Source organism: Thunnus albacares, chromosome 22 (genome assembly GCF_914725855.1).
Source record: "Thunnus albacares chromosome 22, fThuAlb1.1, whole genome shotgun sequence".
NCBI lineage: Eukaryota > Metazoa > Chordata > Actinopteri > Scombriformes > Scombridae > Thunnus > Thunnus albacares.
Genome location: NC_058127.1, coordinates 22175248 through 22201389, shown reverse-complemented (window position 1 = coordinate 22201389; position 26142 = coordinate 22175248). Strand labels below are relative to the sequence as shown.

At 40.4% G+C, this 26142-nt stretch overlaps 1 protein-coding gene across 4 annotated transcripts in view; it reads right to left on the bottom strand.

The window, feature by feature from the left end:
* nrxn2b (neurexin 2b) overlaps window positions 1-26142 on the bottom strand; it is a 714140-nt gene that overhangs the window by 604699 nt on the left and 83299 nt on the right. For all 4 annotated transcript variants that reach the window (XM_044341047.1, XM_044341046.1, XM_044341049.1 and 1 more), the window contains exon 2: window positions 15057-16461. In XM_044341047.1, the coding sequence (XP_044196982.1) occupies window positions 15057-15768 (712 nt within the window). In that variant the 5' untranslated portion in view covers window positions 15769-16461. The remainder of the gene's footprint in view (window positions 1-15056; window positions 16462-26142) is intronic.

Genomic DNA, 26142 nt, shown 5'->3' with positions numbered 1-26142 from the left:
AAAGATGCCAGAGAAGAAATAAACTAATAATCAAACAATAAAAGCAATAAGCTATGACTATTTTATGTAGGCTTTAACATGTACTGCTGATATGTAGCCTACAATATCCACTGTAGAGGTGGGTGTGGGACAAAAATGGATTGCTAACATTTGTGTTCTTTCATGGTTACAAAGTGTTCTAATAAAAACTTAGAGTAATATAGACCATTATCAGAGTTAAACGTAACACTACATCTCCTCCTCAGGCTACAAAGTAATAGTGAATATAACATAGTGCAGCATTTTTATGTGCAATCATGCATGAAAGATCTCACTTCCAAAGGTTTATTCCCAAGTGCCTCCCTTGTAAATATGTATATGTCCATTGTTGCCCTCTAAACTGTGTTATATTGTGGCTTTGGATTCCCAAGTCCTTTTCAGTCCAAAATAATATGAATAGAGGTGTAACTTGATTGACTTTAATTACAACTAGCCCAAATCAATGCTTTATCTGCTGAGTTTGAGCTGCAACTACTCATCTAAGTCCAGCCGGCTACTTCATTATATTAATGTTTGATTCTAACAGCATAGTTTCGATTAACAAGTTGCGATTCGCTATGTGTGTACATTTATGACCACTAGTCTCCGCTTCAAAACAATGCAAGCATGATGATAGAGAAATGTGCCTATCTGTCTGTATCAGTCTATATCAGTCCTGTCCCAACATGCGAGGTTGTGTTCTGCTGGTTAGAGAGTGGAGAGTCGTCTTCAGTGTTTAACAAATATTACAAAAATAATTGATGACAAAACACGTTAAGAATTGCGTTGAATGGACAAACAGGGTGCATCCTAATTAGATAGGCTACTTCAGAAAACACTGGAAAACACAAATGGCAGAGACTTGACAATTGCGCAGTCAGTATTAAATAGTCAGCTGAAAGCTCTGCATTTTCCATATACTCCAAACAGATGTGACAAAGGCAATGTTGTCAAAGTTTCAGGACTATGTCCTATGAGGAAAATGTGGGCTATGCCTCAGCCTCACACTGTAATTTTAGTTTGAAATATCCTAGAATTCTTCTGTATTTTTTGCCATTGGCCAATTATGCAAATGAATGTTAGATGCCCCAAATTATGTTTCAAAAATAAAATATGATGTAATGGAACTTCCTGCAATAATATAAATGATGAAGTTTATATGTTTTCCACATCATACATTTTATCCATGGTTTACATTTTTACAGACTGTGTGGACTAAAACACACAAGAAGCCTAATTCTCCTTTACAATAATTCTCTACATGTTTACAATCAGGTAGGCAAACTCATTAAAATATGCAATAATTAAGATCAGCTTATATGATGGAATGGACTTGTGGACACCTGTGCCCTGAACAACCTAGTTATCAGAGGAAGCATATTTCCACACAAGAGGATCCACAATGCAACCTGGGTATCATCAGATGGTGTGGTGTGGTGTGGCGAACCACCAGATAGACCACTTCCTTATAACCAGGAAGTTCAGGAGATCACTGTGGGACCTATGTGTGAGGAGAGGAGCAGACATGGCTTTAGATCACCACCTGCTAGTCCCCACGCTGAAGCTGAAACTGAAACTGAAGCAGCAACAAAGAGACAAGTTCAACATCTACCTTTTGAAAGACACACAGGAAAGGGAGGAGTACACACTAAATCTGAAGAACAGATGCCAAGTATTGCAAGAAATGTTCAGAGTTAGTCAAGAGAGGCCATCACAACAACATGTCAGAGACTGGACTAAAGAAATGCCAGCAGAAAGAGTGGATATCAGCAGAAACGCTACCCAAGACAGAAGAGAGGAAAGAGAAGAAGGCAGAGATTAACAACTGTCATAGGCCAACCAAGGCAAGAATACACAGAGGTCAACAGAAAAGTAAAGAAGAGCATCAAGAAGGACAAGAGAAACTACATCGAACCTGTCTAAAGAAGCAGAAGAGGCAGTAGCAAAAGGAAACATGAAAGAACTGTATGACACTACCAAGTAGCTGTCTGTCGAGATCAGCCAGCCAGAGCAACCGGTGAAAGACAAGCAAGGGAAGACAATCACAGGAATAGAACAACAGTAGGCAGAGCATTTTGAAGAACTCCTGAACAGACTGACACCACCCAGCCCTCTGGACATACAACCTGCGGAGACGGATTTGCCCAGCTACTGTGGAAAGCCCACCAAGCTGGAAATTAAAAAGAACATCACACAACTGAAGAACAGCACAGCAGCAGGACCAGACAACATTCCTGCAGAATCACTGAAGGCAGATATGGACACCTCTGTAGAGAAGCTGCACCCACTATTTGAGAAGATCTGGGAGAAAGAGGAAGTACCAGCAGATTGGAAAGACCTGGTCAAGCTCCCCAGCTCCTCTGCAAATGCCATGACTACAGAGGAATCATGCTTCTCTTAGTGCCAGGAAAGATCTTCAACAGAATAAAAACAAATAAAAATTGAATAATGAATAAAAAAAGCTGTGGACCCAGAGCTAAGAGACCAGCAAGCAGGCTTTCAGCAGAATTAATAATGTGTGGACCAGATTGCAACCCTCTATCATAATCGATTAATCATTTGAACGGAACTTTCCACTGTATCAACTTCATAGACTTCAACAAGGCCTCAATATCCATAAAGGGAAAACTAAAGTCCTCAAGGTCAACACAACCCAAAAAGACCCAGTGACCCTGGAGGGAACAGTACTTGAGGAAGGAGAAGCCTTCACTTACCTAAGCAGTGTCACTGACAGGCAGGGCAGCACAGAGGCAGACGTCAGAGTCAGAATCGGCAAGACAAGGGCTTTATTCATCCAACTGAAGAACATTTGGAGTTCCAAAGAAATCAGCCAGCAGACAAAACTCAGACAGCTCCAACATAAAGCCTATACTATTCTATGGATCAGAGATGTGGAGGACAAGCAAGACCAAAACGACGAAAGTACAAACATTCATCAACAGCTGCTTGAGGCGGATCTTAAACATCCACTAGCCAGATATAGTCAGCAACAATGATCTCTGGCAGAGAACAGGCCAACATCTGTGGAAGAGGAGATCAAGAGAAGAAGATGGGGATAGACCAGCCACACACTCCAGAAACCCAAGCACCACCAGGCAGGCCCTTAGATGGAACCCCCAAGGTAAAAGACAGAGTGATCGGCCCAAGAACACCTGGTGCAGGGACCTTGAGACAGACATCAATCTGCTGGGCTGACATGGAAACAGCTGGAGAGGATGGCCCAGGACAGAAGACAGAAGACTCTGGCGGACTGTGGTCAATGGCCTACGCTCCATGAAAAAAAGTGATAGGCGTAAGTAAGTATATGGTGAAATAGTGGCATTAGATTGTGCCAGAGGCCACCAAATTTTGGTTTTTACAACCAAAATTTTTGTTTTTCTCCCTAGTTGGCTACTTTTTCCCCACTGGCTTGCTACTCCATATCCTTGTGGAAAGCCCTGACTGTGCAGCCCATAATACCGCCTTTTCTGGTGGCTGGTGCCTCTGGGGAGCCGCCTTTCTTTTAATTAACTGTGTACACAAATAATCAGAAGACCCTGAAGGTAAAAAAAAAAAAAAATCAAGCCTAATTGAATAAAACTTTGCACCAGACACTGAAAAATCTATATATATTAAATTTAAAGCCTTTGACGTGAGTGCATTAGGATACTGATGCTGCATGCTCGACACAGTAAAAACAAGCCATCAGAGAATCCCTTATTGATTTGCTTTGTTGTTGCATTGGGAAAGCTGTCTAATGGACTCCAGAAGTGTGTTGTAATGCGTGTATTGCAATGAGATGCATGTCGATTTTCTCATCTATTATTTAAAAAACAATCCCTCACAGTCACATGTGCAAATTATCAATAACTGTCTCATAAGTAAATGCTGTATATTATACTTGTATTATATGGTGACGCTGCAGTAACTCATGGAACCGCAACAGACTAAGCATTTAGCATTCATTTAACGCAATAAGTAAAAAAAATACTGTAACCAAGCTTTCAAAAAGATCAGTTTGTTTTGGGCCTACTTTGTCTCCTTGCCACCCCTACAGCTCAGCTATAATGGGGATGGATGTCAAGTGACATGTGACAGGAATGTGTGTGCCAGACCTCTCGCTCACTTTTCCACTTGTAGAGTGACAGCTGGGGTAGAGAGCAAGTTTTAATTGCATGTGACGGACGACTGCGCCAGAAGGGACCTTCAAGCCACTAAAGACTCACCTGAGAAAAAGGTGAAGAAGGTGGTGGGCTGGAAACATCACACTGACACTGGAAGCCACTCGCTTGATTGCACCCACCCCACCTACATCCTACACTACCACCCCATTGCGTCATGCAAGTCAAAACAAACATGTTTTTGAGTGTGCCTAATACTCACCGGCTGCTTTGAGTCAGGCAACTTAACCTCACACTTTAATCCATTAATTCTTGCTTTATGCTTCTGCGAGGAGAAGCAATCTGCATGAAAGTATTCATACAGTGCAAAAAAGAGGGGAGGAATTAGGGGATTAGGGATTTAAGGAAGTCTCTCATCTGAAGCAGTTTTTACTGGATTTTTTTTTTTAATGCAACGAAGACCAGGTTATGAAAAAGACTGGATCAGAATCAGTTATTTGGAGTATAGATTAATATATGCTCTTCCTGTGTGCAAAAGCACAGATATAAGAAAAACCATGAGAGAGCAATATGGAGGAAGACAGCACGGCAAGAAAGAATGAGATAAGCGTGTAGTGAAACATCCTTTGATGAAAGTATGAGGAATTGAGGAATATTGGGTACCCATGCCTAAATAGTGGATTTCTGCTTTGCTGTCAGTTCGAAGAAGCTGGGAATCTATCAACAGGAGAATGGAGACCCAGGAGCATGTGTCCTTTGAACTTGGGATTGCTCAGCCAGCAAAAAGCTAAGACTACACAGTTGAAAGAAGTAAAAAAAATAAATAAATAAAAAAGAATAAGTGAGTAGGTGATGGGTAGAGAATGAGAAAAAGAGGAACAGAAGAAGGGGAGGAGATGAAAAAAGCGGGATGACTAGAGAGACAGTGTAGATACTTATTAAAACATCAGAAACAAAGATTGGCAAGGAGAAAAGTAAGATGCGATTTCAGATGATTATTGGTGATATTCCCTCCAGTTACTGCCTGAATTTGTCCTTCTACTGCAAAACCAAGTTTCTTTCATTCATTCCATGGGGGAGGGGGCAGCTCTGCTAATGTGTCATTACGCAAACAAATGAATTTATTATCATCATCATCGTAATTATTAATAATAATAACAATAATAATATTATGTGCATGTTTACTCATTTATTGTCATTTATTTTCTATGCACTGACTAAGTCTCTTTGGATAAGTGCACTATAATTAAGTCTGTTATTACTTTTATTACTGCTGTAACTTTAGGGGAAAAACTGTACCATTGAAACTTCTAACAATACACTTTGGTAAAATATTTCCGTAGTCTTCCCATCTGTGCCCGTAGGGTACCAACCGACACAAACTGAAACTAAGGGGATTGCTTATTGGTTAACAAGAGAAAGAGAGGGAAAAAGAATACCAAAATGATAGAAAGATAAGGACACCTACTTTACAAGCACCAAATCCCACCAGCACACAGTAGCAGCAGCAGTCGCAGCAGCAGAGATATGACACAGCTACTTTGGTAAACACCAACAAAATCTCAGCACTAAGATCCAATGGAGACTTGAAGCATGGAGGGCTTCATTAGACTTTATCTGTGTAGTTGGTTGGTGTGGGCAAGAAGACATGGCTTAGATTCTGTCAGCATGTGTTGTCACAGCCAAACATATTGCTGATAAGGTTATCTATGGAACCTCTTCAGGCAGTCTTACATGGTACAGCCCCCTCATTAGTAATATGCTTATTTATGTATACAGGACAAGTTAATTGGGAGTTCAATTATCAGGCAGTGAGCCCCCGCTCCCCAACCACACCACCACACACTCAACCCCAACTCACTCCACCTCCTCCCTCTGTGGTTGCCAGTGGGGAGAGAGCGTAATTATCACCATGATGTATGACTCTCCTTGGTGTCCTCCGCTCTTTGCCCCAGCCCTGTTCTGTCAACGTCCTACCCCAACTATTAGTACTAAAATTTTCTGTACCGCCTCACTCAACTCACATTTAAAGTAGTATGATATTCTAACATCCATTAGGCATAAGGTTGTAGTGTAAAGGGGATACATGTATTTCTTTCAAAATATCCATTTTCAGTAACAACCTACATTTTTCACTATGTGAGATGTAATTTCACAAAATTAAGTTCAAATATTAATATGATATTGTATTAATGTAAGCTTGCAGTACAAAATGTCAACTTCATGGGTGTAAAGGTGAGGTTCTTCTTGTTTCACTGCTTGAGACAAGAAAAGGTAAAGCTATTTTGAATTATAATAATTATATTCAGGCTCAACTTTCAATGTGAATGTAATTTAACATAAAAAAACAATGTTCAAACGTTACCTAAAATGAGGTAGAACTGCAGTATATAAAATGCCAAGTTCATGGGTGTTGTGGTGTTAAGAGAGTGTCGGGGCCCTTATCATTCATGAATTACAACAACTGATAAACCCAGATTACTCTGGCCTTTCAGGGAAAATAGCATCTGTTCATGGCAAACCGTGTTAAAACATCTCCACAGGCTATAAAAAGGACAGTGTGCATTTGAATCTGACGCCTTGGCTCCCTGAATGCAGCTCTGTCTGTCTCACTTCTGTCTCGCTCACTCTGCAGCTAGAGGCTCACCTGAGGTCACAGCTTCTTGCTTTAAGGGGGCGATGCCAAAATACAAGGTCCAGGCCGGTTAACAGCAGCATTCCTCAGGGACACAGGTTTCTGCTTTATTCCAACGTATATAATAAAAAGTGATGATGAAAGTGAATTGGAGAGTGTGAGCAGTAATGAGCTAAGCAGCTGTTTTTGAGCACTTCTCTATATGGCGCTGCCAAGTGGAAAAGGGCTGCTGCATCAACCTTTTTTCCTCATAAATGGGGTAGTGTTTATTCCACTGCCAGAAACAGGCAGCAAATGCGGACGGATAACAATTTTCTGTCACACTACTAGATATAATTTCCTGTCACAAGCTGAATAAGAGAAGTAAATGCACTCCCACGCTATATGACTGATGAGGCTGGGGAAGATTATTTTTCAAATGTAAACCATAACTGACTGCTCATTATCTCCCAAAAAGTGTAATCAATATAATGTAGCATTATGAATATGAAATTTTACACCTAAATCTATAGATTATCCAATTAAGATTACAAACTTCCCAAATTTAATGTCAATGACAATGACTAAATTATACATATTACTGACATTATTCTGTAATGAGTAAATCATTATGCTCATTTGCCCAACTCCTGTCAAATACGCTTTACTGACAGAATACAATTTTAAACAAAGAAATCTCAATCACACTGAAAATTGCCATCCCCTGACATTCAAAAATCAATATGAAAATAATTAAATTCACTGACCAGCGCATTTGCAAACTGATGTGAAATAGCCACAGAGATCAATACATTCAATATGCTGATGTCTGACTCAGTTATGTTCTGAAATCAAGTTTCTTGTGAGAAAGAAGTGGCTCATAACAGACATTTTTTGGCCAGATGACTACGATTTCAGACAGCATGCCTCTGTAGCTTGGTTATACACAGCCATTTACATGTCATTTAAAAATAGCCTATATATATTAAAAGAAACATGACAAATTGCTTTCAAGTTGGGTTGAAGTCAAGCCTTGTGGAAACCTGAAAGACTATTCATAATTTGTTCAGTAAATGAATGTATTAATATCACAGCATTCATTTTCACAAATTCATTTAACCTCTAATTACACTGAGTTAAGAGCGCATAGCTTTCTTGCCCAGTGCTGCCGTTTGGGGGTCAACAGAGAACAAAGCCAGGGGCAGCATCAATTATAAAAACAATGGCCCACAGAGGCACATAGCGGCTTTAATTACAACCCCTAATGGTAAAAGGCGTGCCCGTGACTATTTCAAAATGCATGCTAATGTTAACCAAATCTACCATCATAGCAGAAAAGGTGCACCTACACACATACATTAAGCTTATTTTGTTTCAGGTAATATGTATGTTTGCTTCTCTGTATAAGAATTCAGTGTAATATTTGTGAGGTAAAGTCTGAATTTTGTCTGTGGAGGAGGTCAGTTTCAAAAAGACATCAAGCTGACTGTGTGATGTTCACATTCAATCTGATGTTCTCTTCTTAACAACCTCCCACTTCACCAGAACAATCTCAGTGTAAATGAGCAAAAATGCTGAAACTTTCTGTGGCAGACATGGATGAAGGAACAGCTGAGTGAGATCAATGGTATTCAAATGGACGCAACAGGAGACACAGACTCTACAAAGGGAGCAGTAAGATTAAAAAAACAGTGCTTGAGGGAGATGAGATGGCATAACCTTCTTAAATTACAGAACGTCTGCTGTCATATAAAATTTTTCAGATTTTACTGAGTCCACTTTGGGCTGACATTCATCATTATAAAGGGATTTCAAAAGTCTGGAAGACAATATTTTTGTAGTAAATTAGACCTTTGTGGCTAATAGCTTCTACTTCAATAATTAGTCCACAGTGCACTACAGGCTGTCAAAGTGTGGTTGTTGAATGTGCATGCTGAGAAGATTTATGTAACAATGTGGTTAAGATCACATGGTTCAAGTTGGCTCTTCTCCTTTCCATCTTTGCTTCAGGCAGACTTGAAGGCAACTTCTTAGTGTCAAACCCCATTCTCTCTCGGTATGCTCTAATGTGTACATCAAAGCCTGCCACTTACAAAGCCTTGTATTCATGAGCATAGAGCAGCTATCAGTAAAGAGGACAGTAGAAAAAACCAACAATTCCTCTGATCACTACATTCTCGCTTAGTGTCTTGTAATAATGTTAACTTTGTACTTAACAAATATTTCTTTATTTGTTGTCATCAAAAACTAGATTTTATTCACACTTTTTTATTAAACCTTTATTCTTGAACAGCATATCAGACATCAGCCATTGTTATCCATCTCTAAGAAATAATAATCATGCTTGTTTACTTAACAGTTTTTAAAAGATTTGATCAATACACAACGGTTTGCTTTATATACTGGGCTTGAGTGGTGACTTTAGTGTCTAAATGCTGTTCAGACTGACAGCTGACAATAAATTGTTCAATAGGTGGGCATCACAGTTGACCAGCTGCCAATCACAGTGAACCTTTTACCAAACTAATTTTGGCTGTCAGTCTTTAATTGCATCTTTATTGGTGATTCATAACACAGGTTCAAAAAGGTGTCATATCTGTCCTTATTTTGGCGTGAAAATGATGCTGACTATCACCACAAAATGTTGGCTTTAATCCAGAGACATATCTAAACAACTCCTTCAAGACTCCACGACAGGACACCACATAGCACATTATATACTATATACAGTAGAAACCGCTGGTAGTGATCACGTCTGTCCTGCTCAAATTGATCACTATAAGTGGATGATCACTACAATCGATTTTTTCTTCTTTTTCTTTATTTCTCATGCAGCTTACCATCTAATTGACATTTGTATATTTATTACATGAATATAAAGAAATGAAACAGACAGCATCACCATTTACGGAATTTTACTGACCATTTCAAAATACAGTACAGGTCTCTGACTTACATTGCGCTAAATCGGACAGTGATCTGGTTTCTCACCAAACCCTGATTATAATTCTTGACATTTTAAAAGTTTCCTCGCTGAATATAGGAAATGAACACAGTTTTATAATGACTTAAGTCTTTTTAACTGATCTACAGTTCGGCATTACTTGCTGGGCCTGATCCCGGTGGTTTGAGCCGCTGACAGCCGCCAAGCGGATGCCACAGCACGGCTGGCGGAACTGACAGCTAGCGGAGCTAGTGGCTGAATGGAGCTAATTTTTTATCCACTTGAGAGACTGCATTTTCCACAGATATGGTGACCCAAGACCCAAAATGGACACTGTAAGCAGACTTCTTGGTTACTCTAAGTGAGTTATTTAAACAGCATTTGTATAGGAATGACTCTGTCCCAGGCTTTTTGATCCATATAAGCAGTTGATCACTGTAACCGTGATCATAAGCAGTTTCTATTGTATTAACATTCAGCTTCTTTTCTCTCTTAAAATCCCTTTCTTTGTTTCTTTTCAAAGGACAGGTACCTTTCATTTGTCCTGCAATTTTGTATAATTATCTGGTGTCAATGAAACACATCTGTTTCATTTTATTTTTTCTGTAAAAGCCCACAATCTATTGTTTCAGTGATTCACATCCCAGTGCTTTGTTTCCACCCACATGTGAAAAGGCTGTTTTTGGCATTTTTTCTCATAAACAGTTCCTCTGCTAATGAGCTGCTGCTCTGAGTGGCAGCCCTACTGGATGCATGTTCATGTTTGAATTGATAGGTTAATTTTAGACAAATATGATATCCTGCATAAGGATGGGTTCTGATTGCTAGGTCTATTTTGGACCCAGATCTGATGAATCTCTTACCAAACCTTTTATCTCTCCTCACTCTTTTAGCAGGCTTATGATTTTTAGCTGACTGTTGGCGTCGCTGGTTAAAATGACAGACATCACTGGCAGCAGATTAGATCAGCTGTAGCTAATTAACATTAATTCTGTAACAGCTAAAATGAAAAGTTTGGCTCTTCTCTGGTTAATGTGCTCTCTGCAGCTGCTGTCTGTATTCTGCCAAAGATTATGAATGAAGAGATCACTCTGTAACACCACTGTATGACCTCAAGAGGACTGTGTGTTTTTGTAGTTCAACAGGGACCAACAGAGTGGGTACTCTTCTCTAGATAAATTATCTAGCTGATCAACTCACATCAGTTTAATTAATTAATTAAACTTTGATCATATTAACATTTTAAACTAATCAACTTAAAGTGGAAACAGACAACTTTTCAACCTGGGTTTTATTGTTTGCACTGCTATGGCAAAGACGACCAGATCACTTTCCGTTTCCTCAGAGCACAGCTCCGTGAAGAAATGATCAACGCTACCTTGAAACTGAGAGAAGAAAGAAGCACGTTCACTGAAGAGGTAAATTGAAATTGTCACAATTTTATATTGAATTTGGGAACAGGCAATAGCTATTGTGATGATGTGTATTGCATAGTAATAACATAGTTTGAGTAACGTTATTGCTTCGCACAAACAAGTAACTACAGCAAGGGTTGGCGTCGGGGTGGAGGGGGGGTGTAACGTTAGAAGAAAACATTAGGAGAAAAGGTGTGTTTGTTTATTGATTTAGTTTATAATGGAGACATGAAAGCAAATAGAATTTCTTTAGTATGTGTTGAGAAAAGTGAACTGGGTTGGAAGCATGTTTATGTTTTTGAAAATGAAAGAAATTTCACAATGGAGACGATGATAACACATTTTCTGTCCGTTGATTTTCATATGAACAAGTAGATATGCCTGACAACTAATTAAACTAACTAATAAACTAACTAATGCAGTTAACTTTTGGTTGCGGACCATTTATCTTATCTACCAGTTATGTTTCATAAATTCATCAGCATGCAAGGTCATTGAGAAACAGTGGAGATAGTAAAACAGTTGCGTTGATAATGAAACCTTATGTAGGCCTACTTTTTTCTACAAATTGATCAGGAATCGATAAGGGAATTGATAAAGAATTGGACTAATAAGCAGAATCGATAATGGCATTGGTATCAATAAAGTCTTAACAATTCCCATCCCTAATGACAGCATGACAGGCTGTAAAGTTTTACAGATTCTTGTTTCTTAAACACCTACAAACATAATTGTGATGGAAACAGAGAGGGATGATGGAAACGGAGGACAGGATAATTGGTTAAACTACTGTTTAAACAGACGTGTACCAGCATCTCTATTGTCTCCTCTTCTACCGTCCAGTGTGACTGACTCTTATAGGCAAGATGAACTAATACCAGGACGCGCACATTGTATTTCTGTGTGGAAATGTGACGTTTTCACATCACAAAGGATGAACAGCAGCATTACAACACAAGTCTTACAGGTAAAAACACAAGACCCATGTAGCTGTTATATCAATTGTGGGGAGACTGCTCTTTAGGTACAAATGGCTCTGTAACTGTGGTAATTGGCCGGAGACATGAATAATATTTCTCACAGGAGGCTGTATTGAAGAAACAATCAATAAGTAATAATGTTGTTTAGTATATAGGCCTATAAGAACAAAATATATGTAATGAGATAAATATAGAGAAATATAGATGACAATAATTCTAATTTGAATACCTGACAAGGTGATGCAAATGGCCTAATTTAGCTACTACAGTACAAAATCCTTAGTGGAGGTCAATTTTAAATCACCTCCATTGTATTCTGATAAAATAATGTATAGTTGCTCAAATCTTTGAACTGTGCATTTTCAGCTGTTTGTAGTTTTAGTGATCTAGGAATTCAAGCTGATTCTATCAATTGTAAATCTCTGTGAGGAAGGGCATCAGCTAAATGCCTAAATGATCAAGTAGCACATCACAAATCATCTACAACGAGACACATGAATATATAGCAAGTGCCACATCTCATCATTAAAAATGTTTCCATGAAATGATGTGTTTTCCCTCTCTGAAGTGAGCAGGCAGCAGCCCTTTAAACATAAGCTTTCCCTTGACATGGCCCCTTCACCACAGAGTTAACACAGCGAGACATGGATTTGTTAGTAGTACAGACATCTGGAGTGTCTTAAAACCAACTAAAAGAGAGAGAGACCTTTACATTCTCATCCACGTGTTAGATAAAAGGAATAAATATACCACTGCACTGGCAGTCAGCCATAATGACCCAATTTACAATCCTCAAACCAAAGAACATCTCTGAAAATAAATTAACACTGAGCAAATGAATATCTTCATGCTGTCTTTCTCATTCTTGCGCTCCTCTCCATTTCTCACTACTGATCAGCCATTGCTCTCTCCCCTCTTTCCTCTTGTTCTGTTTCTCTCCTCCTTACCTCCATCTCATTCCCTCACTCAACCTCTATCTTTCTCTCTCTCTCTTCATTTCAAAAGGACAAATGTTTCCTGCAGTCACTGTAGCACTGCATTGGTATTCTGCTCTCAATTTAGCCAAGAGCCAAGCAGCAGTATCTGCTTGCAGCAACCACACAGCAATCTGACACAGAGCACACAGAGAGAGAGGAGGAGAAAGGGCTTCAAGAATTAAAAAGGAACTGTAAAATATGAGAGGGAGACAGGAAGAGAGATGGAGACAGACAGACATACATGGCTGTCCAGCAGTGACATCATTTGCTGTGCTACAGAGTCTCTAAACGGCAATAACTCATCTGCAAGAAATGAAGGATTCTGCCTCTGTTTGGCTCCTTCGGAGAGCAAAAGACGAAACAATACAGCTTCTTGAGCTACTAAAGACTGTTCTAGACTTTCTACATCAAAACAACTTAAAAGCTTTGATCTAAATTATGGTTGTATGCTGATTTTATTCTTATTACTTCAGATCTTTCAAAAGCAATACTCTAACAAAAATTTGAACAAAATATTTTGTTTGGGTTAATTTTTTTCAGCGCTGTCAAAGCTTATCTGTGAGTGCCACAAAAATGCAAGACTTCAAACAATTGGTACATAACTGCTGGCAAATTAGTTATCTACCTTTTGAAGATTCAGTAATTACAAGTCATTTCATCACACAGGACAAGGTAGGCGCTACTCAGTCTATTGATTATTGTGAAGGTTGTGTTGCAATATTAATAGTATATATTATAACAGCAAAAAACTGGAGATAATGTAGGCTGAAGTGCTTTTCCCCTATTACAAATGATCTAGACAGAGCAAGCAATTTCTGATGGCTGCATAGGGAATGTGAATTCACAAGCAAGGTGTGGAGATGCAGACAGAACGAAAGTTAAAGAGAGGAGGGAGATAAGTGCAGGAGGAGGGGAGGCAGGAGTAGGAAGTGCTGACAGCGGGTAAAGGTGAAAGAGAGATAAGTGGAGTAAGGGAGTGAACTCGGGAGAGACAGAGAGGGAGGGAGGTGAAGAGAGATGGAAAGCCCAGATAGCCTTGAGAGGAGAAGGTAGGAGGCGGGTGAAGGAAATGCTGCGGGACGAAGAGAAACAGAGAGATGGATGAACGTGAAGGAGAGGGAAAAACTATAGATATGGAAATGGGATGTGTCAGTGAAAGAGGGAGCCAGAGGTTTAAAACAGAACACAGTTTGACATGAGCTGACAGCACAGGAGCACATCCCAAGAGCAAATGAAGGCAGGAGCAGGGTGCACGCCAGAGACAATAGGCTTGGAAAGAAAAAAGAAGAGACATAGAGAAGGAATGAAATAGAAAGAAGGAAAGAAAGCCAGTTGAAAAGCAGACCTACAGTGTGTGATTTTGCATTTGAAATACTCTGTTCAGATATTCAGCACCTTTGATGTTAAGTATTGTTTTCAAAAAAAAAATTCTCAGCCAAATCCAATGTAGCACCTGTGCCATGTCTAAAAATCTTGTATGACTCACATAATCCCAAATGCTTTTTCAACAACTCAATCTTAAAAGAAAAGAAACTTCTTAAAAACATTGTATGATTGACTGAAAATGCTTGCCAGTAGCCTTTTCAGAAAGCACCTCACCCTCCTTCCTCTCAGCCCTCATTGGGTTCTAAACCCTACTAGAACACATCTTACTGAGCTAGATATTACTTGCTGCCTCACACCAAAGAAATGAGTCACTTGTGACCTCTCTTCAAGAGACTTAAGAAAAAAGGTGAAGAAAAAGACTATTTTAGTATAACTTATACACATCAGAACTGTACAACTCATCCTATCCTCAAAGAGACCAAGTTGCTACGAAGTGATAAACCCACCAAAGGTAAGGGCCAAATCTGCAACATCTCATGGCATAACAGTGATTTTCAGTAACCAAGCAAACAGAGTTATCGTTATCATGCCAAGGGGGAGCACACTCTGCTAGCCACTTGTAGTGCACAGAATTAATGCACTGAAAAAAGCATAGAGTAGGTAGAGTATGTTGGTTCCTTACCTTCCTTGCAGTACTTCCCCTTGAAGCGGGTGTGGGTGCAGTCACAGTGAACCTCTCCATACTGAATAGAGCAAAACCCTCCATTGAAGCACGGATTCTGTTTGGTGCAGAGGTACTCCAGGTCACTCTGGATGCCCTGGCTATTTAGCAAAGTAGGAGGCATCTCCCCCACCTTCAGATTGGAGATCAAGCCCTGGAAGGGTGGCTCATACTTCACTGTGCTGGATGTCAGCGCAGAGAGACGCACATCAGGCGGGATCCCGCCCACAAACAGATCACTGACCACTGCCATCTCCTTCCTCTTGGACTTGACCTCAGCCACTTTAGTCTCCCCATCCACCATCAGAAGGGTCTCACGGAAGTTGCGGGTGAGCAAGACCATGTGCCAGCGGTCATCATTCACCCGTGTCTCCATGTGTAAAGTGGCGGGCTCGGCACAGTGGATGGCAAAGCGCAGCTGGAGGCGCCCACCAGCAATCAGCAGCTCCAAGAAGTCACAGTTGCCACCATCATCCAGGTAGAGTACCAAGGCTTTGCTGATGTTGGTCTTGAGGCTAAAGCTCAGCTCACCCACTGATCCAGCTTCCCAGCGTCCGTAGCGTGCCCACTGACCGGGTGCCCCACCGAATTCCAGCATCCTCACAGTAGTGAGCAGGCTGAGGAGGGCCAGAGGCCACAGGGGCCAACACAGGAATCTTAACCCCCTTGTCATCCTCAAAGTTCCTGTTTCCCCTTCTCTATTTGATGCCTTATAGGTCTAAATAAACCACAGAGGTAGGGCCTAGCTTTGCGGTGGCTAACAGATTTCAAATGTAAACAATAATTTTTATATATCTCTGAACTAAGATATGCAGCTCACTGGGTGAAGTAATCCTTGCAAGGGCACTACTCCAATTTTCCTAATGAATCAGCAGAATTTTTCCTTATCTCTCTGATGCTCTAATTCTTGTCCTTATCCTGACTCTCTCCTTCGTCTCTCCATCAGTTGGTGCCTCTGGGACTTTGAGGAAAGAATGAAGAATGGGGTAGAGTATAAGAGGGGGGAATATGATAATTTCAACACAGCCGTTTCTTCAAAAGCCTCTTGGTCTATCCTGGACCGAAAATAGAATCTTCGTCTCTAGAATCCAGATCTCAGTGTAATTTCCAAGAAATTTCAGCTGCCACCAAAAGCTTTGGGGAAGAGTTATCCGATCTTGATCTTTCTTTAAGGGGGGTGCAGCCAGAATAAAATTAGCAAAATGGAAAGAGAGCCCAGAGGAGATGGGTGTCAGAGCTTGCTGGTGTCTGCTGGAGCATGAGATGCAGTCATGGTTTCAGTGTAAACCCATTCTTCTCCTGAAACCTACTGACCACAGGACTTTAGGTAGGTATGGGTCCCATCATTATAGTGGGAGGTGGGGATCTGGAGGAAACACACAAAAACAACAACCATAAATTACATGCAAATATGTTTCAATGCATTTCATCACAACTATACAAAACAGGGAAAGTCTACACACAAATATATCCAAAAATTATGTAATCAGCAATTACTCTGTTGATAGCCTTAGAACATTTTTTTTAAATGCTTTTTTTTTTCCCCCATCTTTCATCTGCTTCGCCGGTAGTTTGCTTTCCTCTGCAGTTTTAGACACCATGTACTATATATAAAAATTCCTATGCTCTTCTCAGTTGAAAGCAAAAAAAGTTTGTCTAGAGCCCAGCAATAAATAAGCTTTGTGAATTTTGCATGGCTCCATACTTCCCAGAGGGATCTGAGCAATATATATGTCTTATTTCATTTGATCTCTCGCAGTCATGTTAATAGATATGTCAAGCAGTGTACTGAAACTGAACATAATGGTTTCTCTTGCACTGAGGAGAGCTGTCATCTGCACACACTTTTTGGCCAATCAGTAAGAGTATATTTAATAAATCACACCCTTTCTCTGTGGCACACACATGCTATGGACATGCATATGCAAACACACACATCATTAAATCAAATGCATTTCAGAGTGGAGTGCTGCAGAGTCAATAGCTATCTGAATAGCTGGTCTTGACCCTGGGGCTCAGCCTAATCCCCAGCCATTATTTCTTGAGTGAGATTTAATTTCCACCACAGTCCACAATTAAAGCTAGGCTCACCCCTGCTCATGCTGCCTTATGCTATCCTCCCTGGTTTCATAGTGACAACAGTGATGACGCTAGCTTACAAGCAAGCAAGGGAGGGAGGGACAGTGAGAGAGATACGGGGAGGGGGGAGAGATACAGGAGGGGGCGGAGGAGAGAGAGAGAAGGAGGGAGAGACAGAGAGAGAGAGAAGGATGCATAATTATGATCTCAGAGGGGCGAGGCTTAACATCGATGGAGAAAGAGGAGGGCGGACAGAGGGGACAGACGGACCTGTGAGAAATAGAAGAGGGTAGAACACAAATAATATTGGGGCTATTTTTCTCTGGGTGATGTTCATATTGGCAAGCAAGAGAAAGTAATGCTGCCTCCAGATGGAACTCATAGGGTCCCATTTTCAAAATGGGAAGCACAGAACACATTATGCTTGACATCTAAGTGGTGTAGGTGTGGAGAAAATTAGCTTAGATGACTGACAGAAAAAAATGGGTGCTGTGTTGTTCCAAAATACAACACACACAAAAAAGATTAAAAAATTTTAAACTAACATCCTCATACATGTCAATGTATGTCACAACTAAAGATCAATACAAATGAGACCATACCTAAAAGGCGACATACTGTTGCAACAAAAAGGGTAAAATTGTGGTTATTTGCTGCTTAATCCTGTCATAGCATTTAATCCAGCCATCTTGAACGTTCCAACTAAATTCAAAGTTTACCATATTATGAAAGGGTTTTAATTATAAACACTTAATTTTAAATCTTACAGTGTCAAAGTGTGCTCACTTTGGTGGATATCAGAGCATTGGTGGTAACAAGGTACAGATGGCAGTTTATCTGTCTGTTTTGTACCAGGTGAAGTGCATGACCACAGATGTACTGACAGAGTACAAAAAAAAAAAAGACTCTGGGACGTATCTTATCCATTTTGTGGTTTTCCTACTAGCTACCATCCTAAATCCTCTGTGTATGTGATCTGCTGTCTATGTTGAATGTATGGCCTCCTGAACTACAGTTTTTCAGTTTCTGACAGAAAAAGTAGGGCTACAGTCCTTTGTATTAGGCTTCATGATTCCAACTATGTGTACACATCGGGCACTAAGAACACATGACTTAGACTGAATTCACATCAAATCAGGCATTGTAGCACACTTCTGCAGTGTTGTGTGGAGGTGCGGGGTGTGGGTAGGAGTGTGGGCTTGTTTGTTTGTAACCACTGTGAAACGGTCAGAAAATAACATTTTACTCCTCTCTTTCACCAGCTTTGTAACTACGACTGCTAGCCCTCTTCATTAACTCTCTAGCTCATTCGACCGCTGATCAATCTCTCTCTCTAAGCTCACTTTAGCTGTCTCTTTTTCTCTCATCTTTTTAAAAATGAGTCGGGAAGCCGTCAGCAAAGTCTAACTTGACGTTATCTTTACTTTACATTATCAAACGAAGAGAAATGTCCTCCCCTCTTCTTAGTAACGTTTTTGTCTTCCCTCATGGCAGAGTTGAACAGCTCTGATCAGTCTGATTGTCGGCTGTGATTGGCCACGGCAGCGTGACGTCAGGTTGCATTTCTCCATAAATTGATTATGGTTCAACTTTCTTGCCGCAGGCCACTGCGGCACCCCTGCAGCCTCCGCTCTTGTAGCCTAAACAGACTACCCCCATTCAAATGAATGGGAGGACTGGCATTTTTGTCGCAATGCCTGATTTGGTGTGAATTCAGCCTTACTGTATGTCAGATTGTTAAATGTGAGACACTGTCAGACAAAATGTCTTCTAATCTGTGGCAGGCACAACATGCCTCTAGGAGTGATAAAACCGGGGCTGGGTTATTTTGGTCTCTGAGTGACAGAACCCAATCTGCATGTTTGCACACGTTCTTCTCTCGTTTACACACACACTAGCATTGCAGATACATGCGGTACTGCAAATGATCCAGCATGATTCACAGGATTCATCAACAGCAGTTGTGAGAAGAAACAGGTCCTCTTCAGAGATAAAAGGCATTCTAAGATGCACATCTGGATGGGTATATTGTACTTTAAATGTACATTGGAAGGAATACATGTACATCTGATTATGCAGAAGCAAATACGCTTCCCACTAATTTGCAGACATATACTACATCATGAACAGAAAGCCTACTGTTTAACATGCATGCAACCCCCCCACCTCACCTCACACACACACACACACACACACATAAATCATTACATTGTTCATAATGGCAATTATGAACATCAACAAAAACATGATAAAACCCCTGAACACTTTGGGACCAAAAGAATTGCATTTTGTGAACAATTTGAGAGCTTACACTTGTTTAATCAACCATTCTTTTAACCACATCTGTGTCCCTAATGGGTAAATAGATTTGGAATATTCCCTAGCCAAATTGAATATTCATTGAGTTATTTCTGTCTGGTTGGGGACTCTAATGCTACCGAACGAAGCAGTGTCTTTTGCTCTTTTCACAGCACTGTCTATGAAGTTTCACTATGTTGAGTTTCAGTGTATCCTCTATGCATTGTGTTGCTATTTATTTAGGAGTATTGGCGGGCTCGCCTGATGGTACCATTAAATCCCAAGGACACTGAGGAAACATAACAAGCCTCAGGAGATAACTAGAGCTCTGAGGGTTGAGCTGTGTGTGTGAGTGTGTGTGGTTGTGATTGATTCTAGTTGCGTGTGCAGCTGTCTGCATTCAACTGACCAACTGTCCTTGTGTGACAGTGCAGTGTTCATCTGGAAGCGCAAGTTTGTGTGCGTCTATCTTTATGCCTGCATTTGGGATTATGATTTTTGACAAAGTTACAGTCAACAATGTCCCCTCTACAGCATTTGACCGCAGTATTGTTTTACAAATGACATGTACGATCCAGCTTCAGTGCAGTTTCAGTCCAAAAACATTTTTCCTAACTGTTAGCATGACATCCATCAGCCTTGAGTCTTTTCTCAAGGAAACTAAAACAGCTCTCTCACTCACAGTGCTTGGCTAAGCTGTAGCATAGCCAGGCAGCTTGACTCAATCTGTACCCAGCCTCATACACCCCGACTTGACTTCTTGTCAAAGTGAAGCTCTGCAACCCTCAGAACAACTGCATGGTCATGTGAGCCCCCACCAACCCATTTCCTCACACATCATCCCATGGGGAATGTTGGTAAGATCTTGACAGAAATTCTGCTCCAACTCTTTAAGAGTCTTTGGCTACATCCACATTGCAGTGGAAACAGTCCCATTTATTATTTTTCTCCATCACTCGAGACAAAGATGGGATGTTTTCTGTCAATAAAATACTTAAGAAAATTTTCTGTACTTATCTGAATGCACTAATTGGAAGGGTTCAATAATAATACTTGCATGAAAATAAATTGTTATAATAATGTTAAATCATTGATTTGAGCCAGTTGTCATGATTTTCCTGCCCACAGCAGTTAAGCTAAGCCAGCATTAGCGCAGAGACCACACAATAATGGAAAGAAACTGAAATCTAAACAGAAGCTGGTGAGGTTGTTTTTGTGTTTTCACTTCATGTATGCTTCTCTTTTAAGCACTTGTGAACTGCCATGATACTATATTGTATGTGGTTTACATCCTAGAGTAAAAGCAAACACCCTTAAAACATATAGTATTTAGCCAACAATGTAAAAGTGGCCATGAAGGTTTGTAGTGTGAATGTAGCTTTAAAAATGTGTGTATGCTTGCTTGTGTGTGGTTGGATCAGTTTTGGGGAATTTGTTCTTGTTGAATTTGTTTTTGTTGTGGAAGCATGAGTTTCAGTATGTGCACACACATTTACAGTATGCCTTGGCATGAATGTGTGTTTTGGTGTTTAATCCATCTCTTGCAGAGCTCCGCCTTGGCCCCAAGTCCTCAGATTCCCCACTGACCAGACTACACCTGTTGTGTGAAGTTGTGCCAGGTATTCATCTTCCTTCTTCTGCAAACACTATGCTCAATCAGATGAAGTCTGCTTTGAATACTTCACTGCCTAACAGTGCAACATACAGTTCAGTGTTGTGCATTTTTGTTTTTTTTCCTTCTAATGGACAACAACCTTATTTATAATTGTGAATATGACACAATCACTTTTCAGGTGCAATAAAAATGGCTGAAGCGTATGAAATATATTTATACAGCACAATAATCTAGAAAAAGGATAATACAGGTGTAGCCCACACAAATATTTACACACACAAATAGTTTTTCTATGCACAAATACACCTACGCATGTATGCATTATACACACAGTTTCCACATGCAAACAAGCAGACACACACACACACACACACACCATATCCTTGTCAGGCAGGAGACATTAATCCTGGCCTGTGAGAAGCTCAGCAGTGTACCATCCGTCAGCATGAGGCTGCCGCTGCGGCTGCTGTGCTCTAATTAACCAGAGAGGCACGCTGAGCCACTTTTAATATTCCTGGTCAAGATAGAGAACAAGGATTTTTTTTTTTTTTTTTTTTTTTTTTTTTTTTTTAAAAGGAGTGGTGTTAGAGTGGGTAGCACAGAGAAACATAGAAAGAGAAGTGCCAAGACATTTTGATTATCAAGAATACAGAGTTGGATGGGGAGAAGAGATAAGAGGGATGATTTGGAAGTCAGACAATTCCAAGAAAGCAGTAAATCAAACGTGTGTGTTTCAATGGAAAATCTTAGCAAAACCAGGGAGCAAATACAAAAGACTGCAAAATTTTCTTTCTTTTATCAAATTATTCCCCATGTGTCCTGTTAAATCAATGCAATTTGGCATGCACTAGCTTATTAGCAAAAATGTCAGTAGCTTTAAGTGCAATTTCACCATTAAAATTCAATGTATAGGGTAATCTCTGACAGGTAATTTGATATTAGGTCAAGAAGTGCAAAAGTAAAAATTATAGCCTACACATTTTCAGAAAGGGAATGTTGTTGTTTGCAGTCTTTGCAACAATGTTGATGTCATGTCAGTTTTCTGGATTGAGAAATCATGTATGAGTTTCATTCTGGAGGGCTGTTGTAGCACATCTTTCTAACTAGAAAATCCACATTTCTGACTGTCTGACATCGCTGGAATGCAGCTCTAGACTGGAGAGACAGGTTTATATTCAGGGATTGAAGGAAGGAGGAATTACAGAGAACAGATATTGTAAAAAAGAACAAACCTGCATTTCAAAGAGGAAATGAAGGAGACTGAGCACCTTAAAGCTGGGTGGGGAAAAAAATATACTAATGAGTATTACGAAAGCCAAGCTCCATGACACAGTCCTCCAGTCATGTGGAGCGTGTGAGCTAACACAGAGGTGAGTGGGCCTTTATTCTACATCAGACTATTGCCTTTGATCAGCCCCATCAGCTGTAAGCCACTAGTGACTAGCTCTGGCTGTTAGTGCTAACTGCATTTAGCCCTGATGAGGAGATGCTAATGAAACAGATCAAGGGCTTTAGCCTTGCTGTTAGCTCTGTAACAGCCAGATTAATAATGACTTTAGCGGGACTCCTTGTTGCTCCTTTTGCCACGACACCTTGACAGGGTGAATCATGGGGAGTAAATGAATTTGCTCTGCAAGCTGAAATGTTGTGAGGGTGAAAAAAGAGCATCCTGATCTCACAGAAATATGTGAAAAGACCACAGCCTCTTAACACCACATTACTTGGTAGTGGCAAGATTTGTTAAAATAACATATGTTAAAGAGGTCATGGTCATGTCACATATTTTTGTAAGATCAGGCTGAAAAACAGGGCAATCATACAGGTTAAGTTTGGGAACTGTATAAAAAGGGATGTAGTGAAAGATAAACACATGCATCTATTTTGCTGCTTGTTTTAGACACTTTATCAAGTCAATCAGTAAACTCTGGCTGGCAATAATGAAGGCTTTTTAAGGGCACAATGTGTGGTAAAGATTGTTTTCAACTAGTCTGACTAGTCAGAGATGAATTACAGACACAAGACACAGCAGCCTTTGTGATGGCAGTGCTGACAGTCTCACACCAAAAACAAGAACACATAAATGACAGAAATGGAAAAGATACACATACTACATCATGTAGGCCTGTGACAACAGAGACCAGAGGAAGCACACCAATCGGTGTTAGCAAGTCGCATTATTACATCCCTGATCGAAACAAAATGGCCGACAACAGTAGAGAGCAGAGGGGAGCAGAAGGAAACTGAGCATGAGGGACATAAATGAAGAAAAAAAAAACAGAAAGATGACATCAGTGACACTTAGCATGCCATGCTACTTGAGGCAAAATCACACTGACATGTATTATCACACGCACTCACACGCACGTCATCTTCCACACAACAGCTCCATTAGATCTGCGTGCCATCAGCCAGCCTCATCATACTGCAGTTTAATGTACCAATCATGGTGTGAGACAGAAAGACTGACAGAGTTTTTGCACACATACTGTAACATTAGCGTATGGCTGCCTGCTCATCCAAGCTCTAAATACCTCTTTCACTTGTCCTTCCATCCTCCTTTTTCCTCCCTGTTTGACACTAACCTCCTCATAATGCCTCTCATTTCCCATCACGCCCCTCCCTCCTCACACTCCCTCTCTCTTTAACTCCCTCTCTCGGTTCACCCTGCCATCAATCACCATCCCACTGTGTCCCACTGTTCCAGCTATTTCCAACCTTTCAGAAGTGCTTGTGGACAACAGGTACAGCCAGTGTTGCAAGTTTAAATTCAAATGAATCTGACTTAATGCTAAAGCAAAATGAACTGGCGGTTTGTTTGCGCCCTGGGTTAAGCCCTGTCATGTTATCACTGTTGTGTGGGGGTGATAGCTGTCCCAGATTAATATCAGTTTGCACCACTGCAGTGAAGAGGGTGAAATAGCTGTACTTTAATGCCTGGAGGGGTTAATTTCGTATGTTTGTGCATGTATGTTCGTGTATGGTACATATGCACATATAGAAGGACCAATCAGTACCAAAGGTGATGCATATGTGAATGCAATTAAAGGCAGCCCTGGACACCAACAGTATGTTTACGGCATACAAGTTCATATATATGTAAGTTATGTAAATGCTTCCTCTGCAATTTTCCTTGAGTAAGATACTGAACTCCTACCTGTTCAGCCATTCTAAGTTGCTTTGCATGCGTGAAATGTAAAATGTTTGCTGTGGGCGTGTGGAAATGTGGCCGATTAAGTTTGTGTGTGCTTGTGTGTGTGTGTGTGTGTGTGCCCACTGGCATGCGTGTGGCTGTCTTGGTGCCTAGAGATGTTTTGGTAGAAGCACAAGGCTCACTGGCCAGGCCTCGAGACTCTCCCCGTTCCAATTAACCAGCCCAGCAGCCTGCAGCTCTACTGGCCTTATCTGGGAGAAAAGAAATGGAGAGAGAGAGGGGGGGGGGGGGGGGGTTATAGAGTGAGACAGGACATAGGAAAGACAGAGAAGGTTGGAAGGCAATAGAAAGAAAAAAGTAAGGCTTGGGAGAGCAAGAAGAGGAGAGAAGGGGGGAAAAAAAGGAGAACTCGCTCCACAGTCATCTTGCCAGACAGTGCTTCTGCAGATGCCTGCTTGCTTGATGTCTTCCAACTCCTATCCATTCACACAAACACATACATGCACATTCTTTCCTTCCTTCATCTTCTCCCCATCAGACAAGAGAGAACCATCTTGGTAAGAAACAAAGACCTGTCGGAGCCTTAGTGTTGGGAGCGAGAACTGATAGTGTGGTGTTGACAAAGGTATTGTGTCTATTTTAGGAAGAAAACACCATGCTGTCAATATAGCCACTGGGCCTTTTCTATAGCCATTGTTAAGTAAAGGGTGGAAAAAGGACACTCTTTCAGCAGCAGTCACATGTTGTACACTGGGCTTCATAATGGTCAAAGGAGACAACTTCGTGAAATACCAAACCTCTGTTAATCTAAGGATGAGTTTCACTGCACTAAAAAGAGGAAAGTAAGAATTTATTTATTCAAAGGAAGATAGTGCCTCTTCAGGTTTTGTAATTTGTAATGATTTAGAAAGCTTGATTCTGAATAAATTATTTGTGCTGAGTTATAGTATAGAATAAGTATTCATGATCATCTGAAAAACAAGATAACATTTGTTGAGATTGGTGTAACAAAGCCAGGAGTGTAAAAAAGATACATATATACTTCTAACTGTGTCTCTTCTAAGCTTACAGATGTTGAGAAATTAGTGCAAATTATCACACTTAATACCTCATGGACATGATGTAAATATTCAATACCTCCCCCACAAAACCTTATGTGAGAAAATAGATTATTTTGTTAACCAAATTATGTGAAATGGTCAGCTACAAGTTATATTTATGTACAAAGTACAACTGTGGTTAAGATAAGCTTGTTAAAAAGTAAATTTCAACTTGAATTTGAAAACTTACACACATCAATTAGGAACCGAGTCTGAGTCATTGAGTCAACAGGTAAAGATATTTGCTATTACACCTCTGTGTCAAGCTCATTTGTCAAACATTTCTGAGACCAGGATGCATATTGTCTACATCTTCGCCTACATGAGCCTGAAATTGTGTATGCATTTCAAAGGCATTATGCTACAGCTTGAGATTGCTTCTAGAAAATTACACCAACAAAAAAGGGGCCATTAGCGGTTGTATATGGTGGCAACCGTCCCATTTCTCCTGCATATTAATTGGGGCAGTGGCAGGTGCAATTAGATGCAATTTCTAGTTCCTGAGTGGCCAATGACAAGAAGCATTTCAGCAGCAGCCAACCAGCCTGTAAGAGGGCAGCAAGTACAGGGACAGCCTTGAAGGAACACAAGCATTGCTATTATTTTTTCATGAGCCCAACAGCAATAACAATAGAAGTTGGTGAGCTAAGGGATTAAAAACTGTGGGAAGGGAAGGATGTTAGTACACCTGGGTTATTATAGCTTCACTTTTTTCATTTATCAATTTTAATTTAACTATTTGATGTCAGTATGTTTTCAGTCAACAAAACCACTGGTTTAAATGCTCTGACACACACACACACA